Source organism: Microtus pennsylvanicus, chromosome 6 (assembly GCF_037038515.1).
Source record: "Microtus pennsylvanicus isolate mMicPen1 chromosome 6, mMicPen1.hap1, whole genome shotgun sequence".
NCBI lineage: Eukaryota > Metazoa > Chordata > Mammalia > Rodentia > Cricetidae > Microtus > Microtus pennsylvanicus.
The window spans coordinates 124473133-124490648 of record NC_134584.1 but is presented as its reverse complement, the minus strand read 5'-3'; the positions used below and the strand labels follow the sequence as shown (position 1 = coordinate 124490648).

At 47.6% G+C, this 17516-nt stretch overlaps 1 protein-coding gene across 6 annotated transcripts in view; it reads right to left on the bottom strand.

Annotated features, from left to right (window-relative positions):
* Positions 1-17516, bottom strand: part of Disc1 (DISC1 scaffold protein) — a 170784-nt gene that overhangs the window by 110692 nt on the left and 42576 nt on the right. For 4 of the 6 annotated variants that reach the window (XM_075977689.1, XM_075977684.1, XM_075977685.1 and 1 more), the window contains exon 4: positions 5261-5408. The exons of the other annotated variants lie outside the window; for them this stretch is intronic. In XM_075977689.1, the coding sequence (XP_075833804.1) occupies positions 5261-5408 (148 nt within the window). The remainder of the gene's footprint in view (positions 1-5260; positions 5409-17516) is intronic. 6 annotated transcript variants of the gene reach the window in all.

Below are 17516 nucleotides of genomic sequence, written 5' to 3'. Positions count from 1 at the left end.
CTGCTGCCAGCCTACACTTATGGTTTTGGCCCCGTCTCAGGGGAACAGACAAGCAGCAGCTGTGACATCTGGACAGAGCCAGAGTCCCATCGTGGTAAGACTGGAAATCCTTCCTGCCCTTCAGTTTTTATCTTTGGTCAGACTGCTCCCATGTGTTTTAAGTTATCCTCTGGGGAAGGGTCTCTGACAAAAGATATTCTATGTGTGATACACACACACACACACATGCACACACACACACATATGTGCATTTAGGAGGCAAGAGTACCAGTGTAGTGAAGAGCCAGTGAGAGTCACATGACATACTATGTCATTAGGGGAAACCAAGGATAAATGAGAAAATCTCCAATCCTTGCCAAACACTCCAGAAAAACGAAAATATTTCCTGGCATGACAAACAGGTGGAATTTTCCCCAGTGTTCCAGAATCAGAAATGAGAGTTGATGAGAATAGTCCAAGGAACACTTCTCCCCGGGTCCATAACTGTGGGGTAGGAGCCTAGGCCGGCCTTAGCACATGCAGAGTCCCCAGGGGCTGCCACCTTCAGCACCTCCTGCCCATCCACTGCCAGGGTGAGACACGAACACATATCCTCCCACTCACTGGAGCAAAGAGGAAGCTATCCACCCTGCTCCCACAAAAGAGGCCAGGAAGTCCAGGCACCTCAAGATGTACGAGTGGGGTCTGATTCTCCAGGGTACACAGCTGTCTGGTTTGGGTTCTCCTGACAGCTAGGCCTGAGTCAAAGAGCTGAGGAGGTTGCTTTTAGAGAAACAACCATAAGACACCAGAGAACTGGAGCCTATAAGGGGGAGAGTGAAAAAAAATGTATAATTTCCCTGATCACCACGGGGACAAATGAGACCCCATCCTTACAGGAACCTTCTAGAAGAAGAAAAAAAATGGCACATTGTTTAAAACTGCCCCTAGAGGCCAGGGCACTGGTGGCTGTTGCCCTGGTTACATTCATACCCAGCCATCCAGGAAACAAGAGCATCTCTCCATCACCAGCATCAGCACCATCATGTACTCCAGGACAAAATGGCCCTTCGTGGTCTCCACGCACGCTAACAGCAGAGGAACCTAGTGCTAAGACAGCGGTGTGCACGGCATGAACGGGCCCTCAGGGTGGAAACACTATGCCAAAACTGTCCGCCATAGCCTCAACCCCTCCTTCTGGCATGGGGGAACTGAGCAGCGTGGCAGATGGACACGATCCACCGTGGGGAGTCTCAGCACCCATCGGCTCACAGCAGAGGTGTGTCAGCTTCCCACCAAGCGGGTATCCGTGACAGACGTGACCCCATCGGGTGCTCCTGGGGTGTTGGGGCCCCTGAGAAAAGTGACAAGAGGTGGGGCCACATGGGAAAGCAGCTATGGCCGAGGCACAAGAAGGTCAAGCCAGAGTGGGGACCGTGGAGTGGGGACCGTGGAGTGGGGACCTTGGGTGTCCCACAGGACAGCGAGCACACTGACACCTGTATACAGAGGACATTGACTTCACTAGCCAGGGAGCAGTTGCGACAGCAGAATAAGGATCCCAGAAGCTGGCAGACAAAACTGTGACTCTGACCTGTGGTTGGCACCTCAGAGTGACAGGGCTATGTGAAAAAAAAAAAAAGCAGAAATGCCCCCAATGTCTGTGCCGTCCACCCGGGATATTGTAACAACGTGGAGAAGTGGATTTGCCAGACTGGGAAAGAACAAAACCAGAGGTGGGCTTATCTCTGAGTTCGAGGCCAGCCTGGTCTACAGAGTGAGTTCCAGGACAGCCAGGGCTACACAGAGAAACCGTGTCTCAAAAAAAAGAAAAAAAATCAACTGAACAAACAAAAAAAGCCATCTTGAACTAAGAAGCAGCGTCCTCCTCACCCAGGGACTGGCCCCATTACTGAGCGACAGAGATTAGCGCCAGGGAGGCGGTGTGAGGAGTGATTGCCACTGAGGGAGCCGTGCAATGACCTCCAAACCCTAGTGACTGGGGTGCTGGTGTAAGCAGTTCCAAGGGGGGCAAAAAAAACACAAGCTTACTTAAGACGTTGAACAGTAGTTTTTCAAAGTAAGTAACGATAAAAATTAAATAACTCATAGACTCTGGGACTATTTAAATCCCCTTACATATTACTCTAAGCTTTCATAACCCGAGATGCTGAGACAACCCCCTCTCCTGTAGTGACTGGGAGGGCTTCAAATCTGATGCTTTCACGAGACCGCCCTGGCAGTTTGAGTATGGGAACATATATTGCTTTCATTAGCTTCTCAAAGAAACACTTGATCCCAGAAAGGTAAAGAGGTACCTATTTGAGTTGCTAATTCGTGTTGAAAGCTGGCCGTGTTAACAAAACTACTTTATTTCTGCAGGGAAAGTCCCCAGCACTCAGCTCTTTCCCCTGGACTCAGAGCCACGCTCCTGAGAAGTTTGCGTCCAGGTCCCCCTGGTGGTCATTGTGAGGACTGCAGGAACCACTGTCTTGGGAAGCCTTCTAGTTCACTTGACCTGGTGAAGACGAACTTCTCAGGCCACTGAGCAGCTGGCACATGTAAAGGCAGACTTTAATTATTAGCAGCCATGTAGCCATGCCCACACGCTTTCTAAAAACGTGACAACGAAGCAGATATCAGGTCCTTTTCTAGCTGTGGTCCTAACAGGACAGGTGAAACAGAGGAAAGAAAAAGTCAAGAATGAAATATAACTAAAGTGAGGAAGACGGGGTCCCTCACGTTCTTACAAGGTGAGCAGGAAGTGTAGAGATTGCAGTCAGTCAGTCAGAGGAGGAAACAGCAGCGCAACACCAGTTACCAGCCTCCAGCCCGGGGCTGGGGCATCCGAAGGAAGACTGGCAGAAGGGAAGGTCTTCCTCCAGCTTCCTCCCCGCGCCCCGCCCCCAGCCCAGGTTCACATATATGCTTGTGAATCGGTATAAGCATGCACACATGTACACATATGTAACTCCTGCAAGCGTCAGTTGGAGAAGTAGATGCGGCATGGTCCTCCTCTGGGGACTGTCACCCTTCAGAACGAGGGGACGGGACTGCCGCCATCCTTCAGGACGAGGGGACAGGACTGCCGCCATCCTCAGAACGAGGGGACAGGACTGCCGCCATCCTCAGAACGAGGGGACGGGACTGCCGCCATCCTCAGAACGAGGGGACAGGACTGCCGCCATCCTCAGAACGAGGGGACAGGACTGCCGCCATCCTCAAAACGAGGGGACGGGACTGCCGCCATCCTCAGAACGAGGGGACGGGACTGCCGCCATCCTTCAGGACGAGGGGACAGGACTGCCGCCATCCTCAGAATGAGGGGACGGGACTGCCGCCATCCTCAGAACGAGGGGACGGGACTGCCGCCATCCTTCAGGACGAGGGGACAGGACTGCCGCCATCCTCAGAACGAGGGGACAGGACTGCCGCCATCCTTCAGGACGAGGGGACAGGACTGCCGCCATCCTCAGAACGAGGGGACGGGACTGCCGCCATCCTTCAGGACGAGGGGACAGGACTGCCGCCATCCTCAGAATGAGGGATATTCAAGGCAGCAGATTGAAGGTTTCAGCCAGAGACACTGTCACTCAGAGTATTCGAGGACGTCTCAGTGAGACGTATGAGTGACAGGCGGAGGGTTGGGAGGATGGTGGCTTTACTGTCTTGAGGGATGAGCAACCATTAGTGACTGCAACGGACCCGTGGGAGACCACAGACTCGAGCAAGGCTCTACTGTGTGGGAAGCTGGTGCTGACCAATTAGATGTTAGAGGCTTTGGGGGTCACGCTCAGAGCACAGGATCCACGCTGGAAGTCCAGGAGTCATTGATTCCAGCATAAGGGTTCTCCTTATCACTTTGTGGGAGGTGGACAAGGTCCAAGAGTGGACAGAGAAAATCCAGCAAGGCAAGAGGCTGCTGCAATAATCCAGGTAAAAACTGTAGCGAGCAGAGGAAGGGTTGGAGATCGAGGTTGGAAAGGCGAGTGAGGATGACGGAGAGATGATAAATTGACCTGCGCTAACACCCCATAGATTAGAGTGTTCTGGAATAGGGGTCTGGGGTCTTTCAGAGGCAACTGAAGACAGAAGTCACGAGACAAGGATTCTGGGAGAAGGAGGGGAAGGATAATAGATTTAGTGGGGTTCCTCTTTAAAGACAGTGGGTCTGGGAAGGTGACTTGGGGAACAAAGTACCTACATGAATGAGGATCAGAATTCAGACCCCAGAACCCACAAAAAGGCAAGCAGACTTGAGGGCCCATCCATAATCCCAGCACTCAGGAGGTGAAGATAAGGGGGTCCCCCAGGCAATTTAGCTAAACTAGCCAGAATCAATGAGATCCAGGTTCAGGAAAAAAAAAACACCTCAATAAAATGGAGAGAAATCAAGCAAGACACTGAATGTCAACTTTGAACCTCCATATGCACCCACACACATGCAAAAATACATATACACATACACTTCATACACAGGCAAAAAAAAACTTTAGAAAGGTGTTTTTGGCAAGGTTTTCCAGAGGAATAGAACAAATGGAAGGTACGTACTATAAGAGGGAAATTAGAAGGGCTTACATGCTAGAAGCTGGCAGATCCAGCCATGGCTGCCTGCGTGCTGCAGAGGCAGAGAACACAGGAGCTGCTCAGTCCACAACACTGGACACCTCAGCAGTATCAAGCCAGAGCCGGAAGCCTGGAAGCTCCCTGGAGAGCTGTTAGCACTGAGTCCACGTCATGGAAAGGCCAAAGAAGCTGGAATCCGGTATCAGCAGAATAGGAACGGCAACACACGCACAGAGATGGGGAAGGCAAGGGCACGCATGCAGCCCTCTTTCTCTGATAATGGTCCCAGGTGTCAATCAGCATGGAAAATGCCCCCAAAGCCCCATGAGTGTGATTCACAGTCCAAGACATCTCTTAATGCAGCCAAGCTGACAGCCAAAACAACCATCATCCATAATAAGTTTACTAAAGGCAAGGATAAACACACAGTACCTCTTTAGGATAAGGAGATGAATTTATTAACCGTATTATTGACCACAGAAGCCCAGGGTCAGCTCTCTACAGACAGGTAAGTATAGGGAGGAATCCTCAGAGGACTGGGATGTCTGAGACACTGGAAGTATGCAGGACCCTGCAGAGATGGGGACGGGAGGATACAGGGAGAGAAGCAAGACCTCAGGAACAGCAAGGAGAATGGCCAGTGACGACAGAATGGAGAGAGGACAGTAGAGAACGGAGTCAAGTGGGGACTGTGGTGACATCCACAGGCGCTCACCTTTGGGTGGCTCCATACAAGGCCATCCGGGTCTGTGCTGCCAGGTAGCCCAAGAACTTGCCAAGAGCTGGTTGTTGTGAAGGCAGAACCCAGGGCAGGCGACCTTTCTCCTCTTCCAGGTCTTCCAGTCTCTGTCTCAATGTCTCTGCTGGAAACCCAAAGAGGTGAAAGAGGGAAATACTGTGAAACTCAGAAAGGTAACCCAAGTCTCTCCTCAGCACTAGCCAGCGCCTTCTGAGCCACCCAAGGCTGAGAGCTGTTTCCTAGCTTGTTGGTTTCTCCTGTAGAGTCCCAGAGACCTTTCCATCCCTTTATTCCCCCTGCTGCCAGGCCCTGCAGTTTACCAGCCTCCGCAGTGGTTATGGCTATGGCCCACACGCAGAAGGGCAGCTGATTTTTTTCTTTTAATCATGGTGATCCTTTGAGAGAAAACTGCCAAATTTATAGGATTTGAAAAAAGCAGGTTATTGGTTGGTTGGTTGGTTTTTTCAGGAAGGGTCTCATAGAGCACAGGATAACTTAGAACTCTCTATGCAGCTAGGAATGACCGTGAGCTTTCAATCCTGCCTCTATTTCCCAAGTTCTAGAATTACAGGCAAGGACCACCATATCTGGTTTACATAGTGCTGGGGATTGAAGCTAGGACTTCAAGCATGCTAAGCTAGCGTCTACCAACTGAGCTATATACCTAGCACAATAGGGTACAGCTTTGAGAAATCAATACCCAAAAGGCAATTTTTAATAACATAAATTTTCAATTAAAAAAAATAGCCAGGCAATGGTGGCACACACCTTTATTCCCGGCACTTGTGAGGCAGAGGCAGGTGGATCTCTGAGTTCGAGGCCAAGCCTGGTCCACAAAGCAAGTTCCAGGAAAATTTGGGCTACACAGAGAAATACTGTCTCAAAAAAAAAGTAATAAATAGTTAATGCTTATCAAGTTGTGGCCAATCACAGGCCTTGAGGGCACAGGGCAATGTTCACAGTCCCCATGCCAGAGGTGACTATACCCATTCTGTCACATAGTAGGTCTTATAGTTGTTCTAAGGACCTCGGATCATTATGAATATGAATCACTATTTTAAAAATCCACTTAAAATAAGCTGTAGAGGGCTGGAGAGATGGCTCAGAGGTTAAGCGTTCTAGCTGATCTTCCAAGGGTCATGAGGAGAAGAAGACTGGAAAAATCAAGTTGAGGGTTGAAATCAACAAAATAGAAACAAGGAAAACAATCCAAAGAATCAATGAAGGAAACAGGGCTAGTTCTTTGAGTAAAATCAACAAAATTGACAAACCCCTATCCAAACTAGTTAAAAGGAAGAGAGAGAACACACAAAATAACAAGATCAGAAATGAAAACGGAGCCATAACAACAGACACTGAGGAAATTCAGAGAATCATTGGGTCTTGTTAAAAAGCTTATGTGTGACAAAGTTGGAAAATGTAAAAGAGATGGACTTGTTTTTAGATAAAATCCAAATACCCAAATTAAATCAAGACCAGGTGAGCAGCACACAATGCCTGTCTGCACTCTATGTGCTACCATACAGTTTGTGAGCTACGAGCAAGGGGCTAGAGGTTAAAATACACAAACACACAGACAGAGAGACAGAGACATGGACCTCTAGTCACTGGTAAGAAGCCCTTTAAACAACAGCACCCTGGAGGCTTAGCACCCAACAGTCAATTGGGCCAACAGGTGAAAACCTTATCCTCTGATCCTCAAGGCCAAGGCAACCTCTTTTGGCTAGAGAAAGAAGAGCTGGAGAGATAGCTCAGTGGTTAAGAGCATTGGCTGCCCTTCCAAAGGTAACAAGTTCGATTCCTGGCAACGACATAATGCCTCACAACAATCTGCAATGAGGTCCTGTGCCCTATACTGACAACAGAAGGGAAAGGCAGGAGAGATAGCTCAGTGGTTAAGAGCATTGCTTGCTGAGTTCAATAAGGTGGGACCCAGCAGGGACCCAGCAGGGACCCAGCAGGGACCCAGCAGGGACCCAGCAGGGACCCAGCAGGGACCCAGCAGGGACCCAGCAGGGACCCAGCAGGGACCCAGCAGGGACCCAGCAGGGACCCAGGGACCCAGCAGGGACCCAGGGACCCAGGAAAATTGATCACATACTTGGTAACAAAGCAAACTTCCACAGATATAAAAAAAAAAAGTTTAGTAACTACCTGTGTCTTATCGAATCACCATGGAATAAAGTTAGAATATAACAACAATTCAACCCCCAGAAAACCTACAAACTCATGGAAACTGAACAGGTAACTACTGAACCACCCCTGGGTCAGGGAAGAAATAAAGAAAGAAATTAAAGTCTTCCTTAAATTCAATGAAAATAAAGATACAAAATACCCAATCTTATAGGACACTATGAAAGCAGTGCTAATAAAAAAGTTCATAGCGCTAAATTCACAAATTAAAAAAAGACGGAGAAAACTCACATTAGAAACTTAACAGCACAGGTAAAAGCTCTAAAGAAGAGGAAGAGGAAGAGGAAGAGGAAGAGGAAGAGGAAGAGGAAGAGGAAGAGGAAGAGGAAGAAGAAGAAGAAGAAGAAGAAGAAGAAGAAGAAGAAGAAGAAGAAGAAGAAGAAGAAGAAGAAGAAGAAGCTGACTCACCAAGGAGGAGAAGAAGACTGGAAAAATCAAGTTGAGGGTTGAAATCAACAAAATAGAAACAAGGAAAACAATCCAAAGAATCAATGAAGGAAACAGGGCTAGTTCTTTGAGTAAAATCAACAAAATTGACAAACCCCTATCCAAACTAGTTAAAAGGAAGAGAGAGAACACACAAAATAACAAGATCAGAAATGAAAACGGAGTGATAACAACAGACACTGAGGAAATTCAGAGAATCATTGGGTCTTGTTAAAAAGCTTATGTGTGACAAAGTTGGAAAATGTAAAAGAGATGGACTTGTTTTTAGATAAAATCCAAATACCCAAATTAAATCAAGACCAGGTGAGCAGCACACATTGCCTGTCTGCACTCTATGTGCTACCATACAGTTTGTGAGCTACGAGCAAGGGGCTAGAGGTTAAAATACACAAACACACAGACAGAGAGACAGAGACATGGACCTCTAGTCACTGGTAAGAAGCCCTTTAAACAACAGCACCCTGGAGGCTTAGCACCCAACAGTCAATTGGGCCAACAGGTGAAAACCTTATCCTCTGATCCTCAAGGCAACCTCTTTTGGCTAGAGAAAGAAGAGCTGGAGAGATAGCTCAGTGGTTAAGAGCATTGGCTGCCCTTCCAAAGGTAACAAGTTCGATTCCTGGCAATGACATAATGCCTCACAACAATCTGCAATGAGGTCCTGTGCCCTATACTGACAACAGAAGGGAAAGGCAGGAGAGATAGCTCAGTGGTTAAGAGCATTGCTTGCTGAGTTCAATAAGGTGGGACCCAGGGACCCAGGGTCACAGCTGCAGGCAATTGCTTTCCTAATGGGAGAAGGGAGTTGGGGAAGGAAGGAGGGAGGAGAGTTGCTGGGGTTGGAAGTGAGGTAGGAACTAAATCTGTGAAGTAGTACCTCTTCTCCAGGAACCCGACCTCCTTCCTAAAGGACACATCAGACCTATGTCAAAGTCGACTTCACGCCTTGGAGGCTACAGCTCAGTGACTGGGGACATATCCTGATTATGGACACACATCTTGGTCCTGCAGGGTAATGAGGCCTCATGGCTAGAGATTGCCATCAAGTGATCAGGAAAAGATTTACAGTGACGTGTGGGTCCAGTCAGGGACACAGAATGAGCGACAACTATGAGCCCAACCTGTGACTTTCTTGTACATGCAAAGGGATTTCGAAATAAGTCATTTTCACTGAAATAGACAAGCTAGTGCTTGGTCACTTGAGAGTGGCTCATTTGGCAGGGGTTAGGAAGTGTGGCATTGCTGCAGGAAGTGCGTCACTGCGGGTGGGCTTTGGGCTTTCAAATGCTTAAGCCAGGCACAGAGTCTCTCGCTTCCTGTTGCCTGTGGATCTGCATGTAGAACTCTCAGCGACCTCTCCAGCACCATGTCTGCGTGCACACTGCCAACATGCTTCCCACCATGCTGATAACAGACTAAACCTCTGAAACTGTCAGCCAGCCCCATCTAATTCTGCTTTCCTTTGTAAGAGTTGCTGTGGCCATAGTGTCTCTTCACAGCAATAGCACACTGACCAAGCCACCTTGGTTTCTCTTTCTTTTAACTCTCTGTTGTTTGAAACATCCTTTAGACATTGTGAATTCATTGGAAGTCAGTTGGTGGCTCCAGGCCAGCATTGGGAGGAATATGTCACACGCACAGGTGCCAGATAAATGCAAGTCATTTAACAGGAATGACATAATAAAAATAAAAGAAATATTGTTTGCGCTTTGGAAATAGAATGAACAAATTCAAGATTAATCAAAAAAGGTGTCAGCAAGCACTGAGGAAAAGACAGGCATTAAAGAATACACTCTGATTGACAAAATCTGTCCCAGGCATATAAAAAGCTTTACGCTGAGGATTTCGTGACAGAAATGCCCACCATCACCTCGCTCTACTCTGAAGAGGATTTTTTTGTGTCCCCGCATTGTATTTAGTTAATTTTCTTGTTGCTGTGACAAGATATCTGACCCAAAAAGAGTATATTTCAGAGCTCACTGGTTAGGGGGGAGGAACAGCAGTGTGAGCGTGAGGCGGCTGGTCACATGGCAGCCGCAGTCCGGAAGCAGAGGGGCTGAATGCTGATGCTCAGCTCGCTCCCTCCTTTTTAACGAAGCCTAGGCCCTCAGCCCATGGACTGGTGCTGCCCACACTGAAGGCGGGTCTTCCTTCCTCACTTAGACCTTTCTGGAAATGCCCTCATAGAAACACGCAGAAGTGTGACTCCTTGGTGATCATAGATCTTGTTAAACTGACAATAAAGATTAACCATCATGTGCATAAATGTATCAATGTTTAATGCTGGTCACCCGCTACCCTTAGCCCATCAGTAATTAGGCTACTAATTCTAAAGCTACACTGTGGAAACCTAGTGAAAGGACCAAATGAAAGGATGAATATGTAAAGAAGTATGGATGAAGCAGAAACTTTACATAAAGACATCTTGCTAAGTAGATTGGGTTCCTGCTACATGTCTGCCCACGGGATGACAGAATACACGGCATGAGCAATATTCCTAGAGCCTGGTGATCGGTCTCCATCCCATGGAGCCTCTCGGGCTGCAGCCATCAACATCTCTGCGAGTCATTTTTCATTGCTTTTTACATAATAGCCAAGAAATGCAATTTCTTGAGAGTCGCATATTCTAGCTCTCATTAGCATACATATCACACAAGGATGGCCAGTTTGCAAGGATTAGACTGTAATAAGATGTATTTCCCACCATCTCAAGCACAATGGAGCCAATCGTTGACATTTCAGAATATTGCAGTTTGTTGGGGTCGTTTTCGCAAAGATCAGCCACCGCCGGGGCACCGGAGATGTCAAACGCATTAAGCGCTTCTGAGCATCTAATGTATGCACAGTGATGTATGTATATTATTTCTGAACTCCACAACTTGCAGGGTAGGATTACAAATGTAGAAAGTGGATTTCAGAACTCTGAATAATTTGCCCAGCATGTCGAAGTGAGTGTATAGCAAAGGTGGAATTGAACCTTGGCCATTTTACAGGTCAGCCCCTAGGCTTTTTTTTTTCCCCACAACCGTCCTTGGAGTCACGCTATCCCTACGCCCCATCACACAGGGGTCCCATCTGCCCGCTCGTGTGTCTGGGCCCCTTGTGACAGTGAGATCTACCAGACTGAGTCATAACTGCCTGCCTCCTGGCATCTAGCTCAGGGCCAGGCACACAGTAGGCACTGCAGAAATGCTCCATAAATCCATGAATCTGAGTTTCTGTTTGAACAAGACAGAAAGACAGCCACTGTGTTATAAGCAGAGCCATGTGTGGGTGTGACAGCCAGTAAACTCCAAAAGTCCCCAAGGCAGATGCGGGAGTCCTACTCTGCAAAGGAAAGACTGAAGCTTAAGGAACACTGAACGCAATCTCCTGGTCGGTCGCACAGCTCTGAGGTTCAGAACAAAGCCGAGATCCTCCCACCTCCCCACTCTACTCCTCACCACCCCAGTTTTCACTAGGGAGGCTGGTGCCCCTTGGCCATGCCAAGTCTTGAGCTCCAAGTCCCAGAGCTTTTAGTGCCAAGACCCGCCATCCCAACGGCTCATTTCCTACTCTCTTTGCCTCTTTCTCACTGAAGCACTGAGCAGCCAAAACAAACAAACAAACTCATTAAAGCAAGAACAGCCTCCGCTCAGATTCTAGGGGAATGGTGAAGGCAGCCTTGGTACTTAACACTTGTGTGACAGAGCAGTTAGAAAAGTGGTGTGGAAATACTTTAATACTACGAGATAAAAACAGGGTGCAAGATCATATATCTGTGTTCTCTGTGCTCTGTGATTACAACTGTGTGCCTTTTCAAACCTGGGCAGAATTAAGAGCTCAGCAGTCAGTATGATTATGAGTGATTTTATCTCAATTTCTCCACTTATGAAATCAGCTGTAAAATCCCAAGCTGCTTATTATTTCAGGAAGTTATTAACTCACTGGCTCCTTCTACTAGTCTTTGATTTCTGCATAAATGTGGAGATTTGGTTTCCTCAACTTCTTAATGCTAAGCAGCTTAGGGTAAGCCTGGCTCCTGGGGTCAAAGATCCCTCCAGTGAGCAACGAAGGGGATTTCTGGAAATGTATTCTTCAAAGTTCACCGCATGGCGTAGTGGCCTGGGAAATCATCTTGACGAGGTAGGAAGGGGCAGCTGGCCTCAGGAGAGCATGTGGAAAGCTCTGGAACACCAGCACTCATTTAGCTGTGACACTTGCCCACTCAGCACGGAGCCTGTATCCTCATTCTTCATGCATGGTCATTGATTCACTCTGACAGATTTCAGCAGAACGTGTGGTTTGAAGCATCTGTTCTTCCCCAAAAAAATATTACCATGCAAAAGAATTACATTGTGAGTTTCCAAAATAGTAACAGTAAAGAAACGCCCAGGTGCACACCCTAGACAAAAACTAGCAAGCTCTCTCTCTCTCTCTCTTTCTCTCCCTCATCAGCACACCTTGCAAATGCTGTCTTGCTTCCTGGATACATCAGAAAACACACACATCAGTCTGGCTATGAGCTTCTGAGAAGTGGGCTTCGCTGAGACGCTCAGAAACACCCCTCACCTCTACACTGCAAACAAAAGACAAGGTTCTGTTGTTCGAGGCCAGCCTGGTCTACAGAGTGAGTTCCAGGACAGCTAGAGCTATACAGAAAGACCTTGTCTCAAAACAAACAAACAAGGCAGATTCTTTCACTAAACACCCATCATGGAGGGTGCTAGGGAGGTAACTGGCCAGCCTACTCCATTTTGACCACTGATGTAGGAGTGTCATATATCAATCTGTTGATTTCATTGGTTAAGCAATAAAGAAAGTGCTTGGTCCTCATAGGTTAAAACATAGGTGGGAGGAGTAAACAGAACAGAAGGCTGGGAGAAAGAAGTTGAGTCAGGAGTCGCCATGATTCTCCCACTCCAGGCAGATGCAGGTTAAGATCATTCCTGGTAAGCCAGCTAGTGGGCTACATAGATTATAAGAAATGGGCTAGTCCAGGTGCAAGAGTTAGCTGAGAAAAGGCTAGATATAATGGGCCAAGCGGTATTTAAAAGAATACAGTTTCCGTGTAATTATTTCGGGTATAAAGCTAGCTGGATGGCGGGAAGCAGCCCCGCCGCTCCTTATTACAACAGACCACAGTTTATTCATCCATCGGGTTTTAAAAACCAAAAAAGGTTATCTCTGAAGAAGGTTTATTCTGATGCTAGAAAAGTCAGTCACCTGCATATGTGGTCCAGGGTCAAGCTCAAGCTTGGAGTGGAGGCATCCACCCCCACTGGAACTATAGTCGGCGCCATGAAGTAGGGCAGGAGGTAGGAAATTCAGTCTAAAGACACGCTCCTTTGTCGTTACTGTTTATTGTGGATTACAATGTTTATTAGTTGGTTAGTGTTGGGACCGGGTCTCACTAGATAGCCCAGGATAGCCTATAACTCATGAGTCTCCTGCCTCAAACTTGAAAACACATAGAACCTTTCTAAGTCAACTCACTGAAATTGTGCCAAATTCAGTAGGTGACCCTAAGAAAGTGGTTTGTGGGAAAACCAATCAGACTGCGTCTTCTGGGGACACCTCCACGTCTATAAAAGTGGAAACATTTAGAAAACCCTTTTAATGAACAAAACTTTTGTAAGCATCACAGCTCTCTGAATGCACAAATTAGCATAACCTTGATATGGTAGTAAAAGTAAAGCAAGTTTTAGGGCTGGATCTTGTTTTAAAGTTGGGTTCCAACAGTGCTCTCTGGGGTTCCCCCTAATCCTTAAACTTCCATGGGGAGCAGGGAGCATTCAGAACAAACCCAGGACCAAGAGCTGAGTTCCTTTTCTAAGTTACAGAGAAATATAATAGGAAAACTACATATCCATTTACAGACAAGTAAAATGGGAGCCTGGCATGGTAATTTATACGTGTAATCCCAGCCCTCACAATACTGAGGCAGGAGGATTACTATATTCTGAAGTCAGCCTGGTCTACTTGGTAAGATCTCAAATACAAGCAAAAACAAACTATGTCAATCTGAATGAGAAACTTCTGTCTAAAATGTAATAATAGATTTCTCTTCATGGGATAAACTTTATTTCAAACGCTCCATTTTAACTGAGATTTGATAAATGTGCAGCTATCACTGAGACATGCTAAACCTGCAGCTGGTGACTAACTCACTAAGCTTTCTACAGGCACAGCACCCTGCAGGGAATGCAGATCTCCTTTGGGTGACAGAGAATGTGCCCACGCCAGATGGAAGACTCGGCACACACCAACTCCCCCCGTGGAAGGGAAGAGCGTGTGCCACACTGCCACACTTGGCCTCCAGCTGGTGACACTGTTTTGGGAGGCTGTCAGTCGTTAAGATGTGGGGGAAAAAAAACGGATAAAATGGGTCACTGGGGAGTAGGCCACCTCTGCGTCCTGCTCCCCAGTATGTGGAGTTGGGGAGTCAGAGGCACACACTCCCCAGGCCACGGGGTCATCTACTACAGTGTCTTCCTTGCCATGATGGACTATGCCCCCTCAAACCGAGACCCAAATAAATCCCTCCTGCTTTAAGTCATGTATTTGGTCACAGCAAGGAGAGCAGCAACTCATACATACACGCTCTAACAGTGCCCTGCCCCCACATGGAGCAGTAGGTTCCCTATTCCATACACTGAATCTAGACAACTGCCGGGGACACCCTAAGAATGAAATTAAAAGAGCGATTCTTCCCGGCAGACTCATAGGCCCGCCTTCCAACCTTCCAGCATGAGGTCTTCAAGCCATGCTATGAGTTCAAGCCTAGCCAGTATCTCTTGGGTCCTTTCTACCGTCACAGTTACTCTGTGTAATGATACTGTAAAGCCCAAGGGTCACTTTTTGGGCTTCTGCTTCATCAACTCCTTTACTTCCTCCCATGAACACTGCAGATTTGGGGCCACCTCACAGAGTGACAGAGGAAGCTCTCCCGGCCCTAAGGTTATTTTTGGAATGAGCCAAGGCCTCTTTATCATTTCCCTCCATGGGCTTTGGTAGCACTGTTTTTCCTATTAAACTGAGCATGGCATCCAATTAGTTCCTATGAATAGACTTTTCATGAGCAATCTGCTCCGTCGGTGTTTTCATAAGAAATTAGCTGGACACATCTGCTCACCAGAGCCTGAAAACCACAGCTCATTCACCCTCTTAATGGCTGGTTCTTGCAACCTGTAATCTCTTCAGACTCCACTGCCTTCTGTTGAGCAGATTTTAGTATATTCATCTCTCACCCAATTCAAGATGTGGGCGCGCGGTATTGAGCAACTGCCATCATCAGTGTTTTTAAAGGATAGTGTGAGCCCGTTGGTATGGCTAGCCCTTCCCGGAATGGAAAATAAAGACACCAAGTTCTGCTCTGTGCACCGTGCTGAGCAGACAGAACAAGAGGCAGAGCAGCGTGAACAGTTTAAATTCTTTGGTTAGTATAAGGGATATAAGGTACATCGGCATGGTCAAATGGATTAAATGATTTCAGTATCCTGAGGTTGTCCAATTAGGATGAAATCTAATCAGAAGGAAGAAGACATGCGAGAGCATTGCTTTCTAGAAATAACACAGAATGAAGCTGCAATCTTTGGGCTGAAGCAATGTGAGCAAAACAGTGACTTTCAGTGTTGAAGTAATGTTAGACACCGCAGGAGAGCAGCCAGCGGGAAGAAAGACTAAGAAAGGACCGTGATTCTGCATGCTGTGAGCCTTCGCGAGAGCTGGCTCTAAGTGCTGCGCCTGGAAACAGCCAGAAGAAGCCAAAGGGCAGACATCCTTCATCCAGCTCCTCAGAATGCCATGCCAATTGGAGAAAGTAAACTAAGTTTATGGGAACATTTTCTGAGGGAAAATGCCATAGCAAGAGAAAGTAGCTGCAAGAGACTCTGAAGGCCCTCTCTAGAACCCGCTAGATTCCTTCAATGAACTTCACATGGCAAAAAGACATAATCCATCGTCATCAGGCCTAGGTGCCATCCTAAGAACAGAGCCAAGAGCCTCCTGAACTGTGAGGACAGACAGCAGCCAGGGCTCTGGTTAGGTGTTAGCGTGTGCCTTCACCAGGGGGAACAGCCGGCGGGTACTTCTACAGGGCTCTGGTTAGGTGTTCGCCAAGGGGAACAGCCAGCGGGTACTTCTACAGGACTCTGGTTAGGTGTTAGTGTGTGCCTTCACCAGGGGAACAGCTGGCGGGTACTTCTACAAGACTCTGGTTAGGTGTTAGCGTGTGCCTTCACCAGGGGGAACAGCCAACAGGTACTTCTACAGGACTCTGGTTAGGTGTTAGCGTGTGCCTTCACCAAGGGAACAGCTGGCGGGTACTTCTACAGGACTCTGGTTAGGTGTTAGCGTGTGCCTTCACCAAGGGAACAGCCGGCGGGTACTTCTACAGGACTCTGGTTAGGTGTTAGCGTGTGCCTTCACCAGGGGAACAGCTGGCGGGTACTTCTACAGGACTCTGGTTAGGTGTTAGTGTGTGCCTTCACCAAGGGAACAGCAGGCGGGTACTTCTACAGGACTCTGGTTAGGTGTTAGTGTGTGCCTTCACCAGGGGAACAGCCGGCGGGTACTTCTACAGGACTCTGGTTAGGTGTTAGTGTGTGCCTTCACCAGGGGGAACAGCCGGCGCGTACCTCTAGGACCTCGGACTGAAGACCCAGTGAACAATGCAAAGGAGAGTGTGTGTTTCTTTGCCTCTGCGCACAGAGTCCTCTAGTGTGAGAAGAAATTCAAACATAAAGATGACTTGTTTTCTCTCCTAGAGCTGAGTCCTAGATCCAGCCAGCTGACCTCCCAATCTCTGGGTGATTCTCTTCTCTAAGATCAGTGTGTTCATCTCACATAGGAGACTATTAACAACCGCCCACCACGGGCCACCAAATTATTATTAAATAACGACCCCAAAATGCCCATGGTCACTTTTAAAATTGCAAGAGATACAGTCAAAGAGACTATGTTGATGGACATTAACTCCCCTCGGAGACATCATGGTTTTGTCTTAGTATTCCTACAGCTGTGATGAAATATCAGGACCAAAAGCAAGCTGGGAAGGAAAGGCTTACACTACATCACTGTCCATCACTCAAGAAAGTCATACAGGAACTCAAACAGGCAGGAACCTGGAGGCAGGAACCGAGACAGAGGCCATGGAGAAGCCCCCGAGGCCAGATGTCTCAGCCTGGTCTTCCGTATATGCTAGAATCCTAAAGACGGAGGCTCTGGTGCCAGTGAAGGAACAGACTGGCAAGCAAGGTGAGGGCAAGCAGGCAAAGAGCAAAAGCTCCCTTCTTCCATGCCCTTATACAGGCTTCCAGCAGAAGGTGTGGCCCAGATTCGAGGTGGGTTTTCCAAGCTCAAACAATCTGGATTAAAGGTGTGTCTTCCTACCTCAAAGATCTAGGTTAGAAGTGGATCTTCCTACTTCAAAGTAAGCAAAATTTTAGATGAAGCACACTCATAGGTATGCCCTCCATTTAGGGGTTTGAGTTAATTCCAGATGCAGTCGAGTTGACAACCAAGAATAGCCATCACAGATTTGAGTATGAACTATCTCTGCAGGCTCATGTCTTAAACCCTTGATTCCCAGATGGTGGCGCTATGCTGGGAG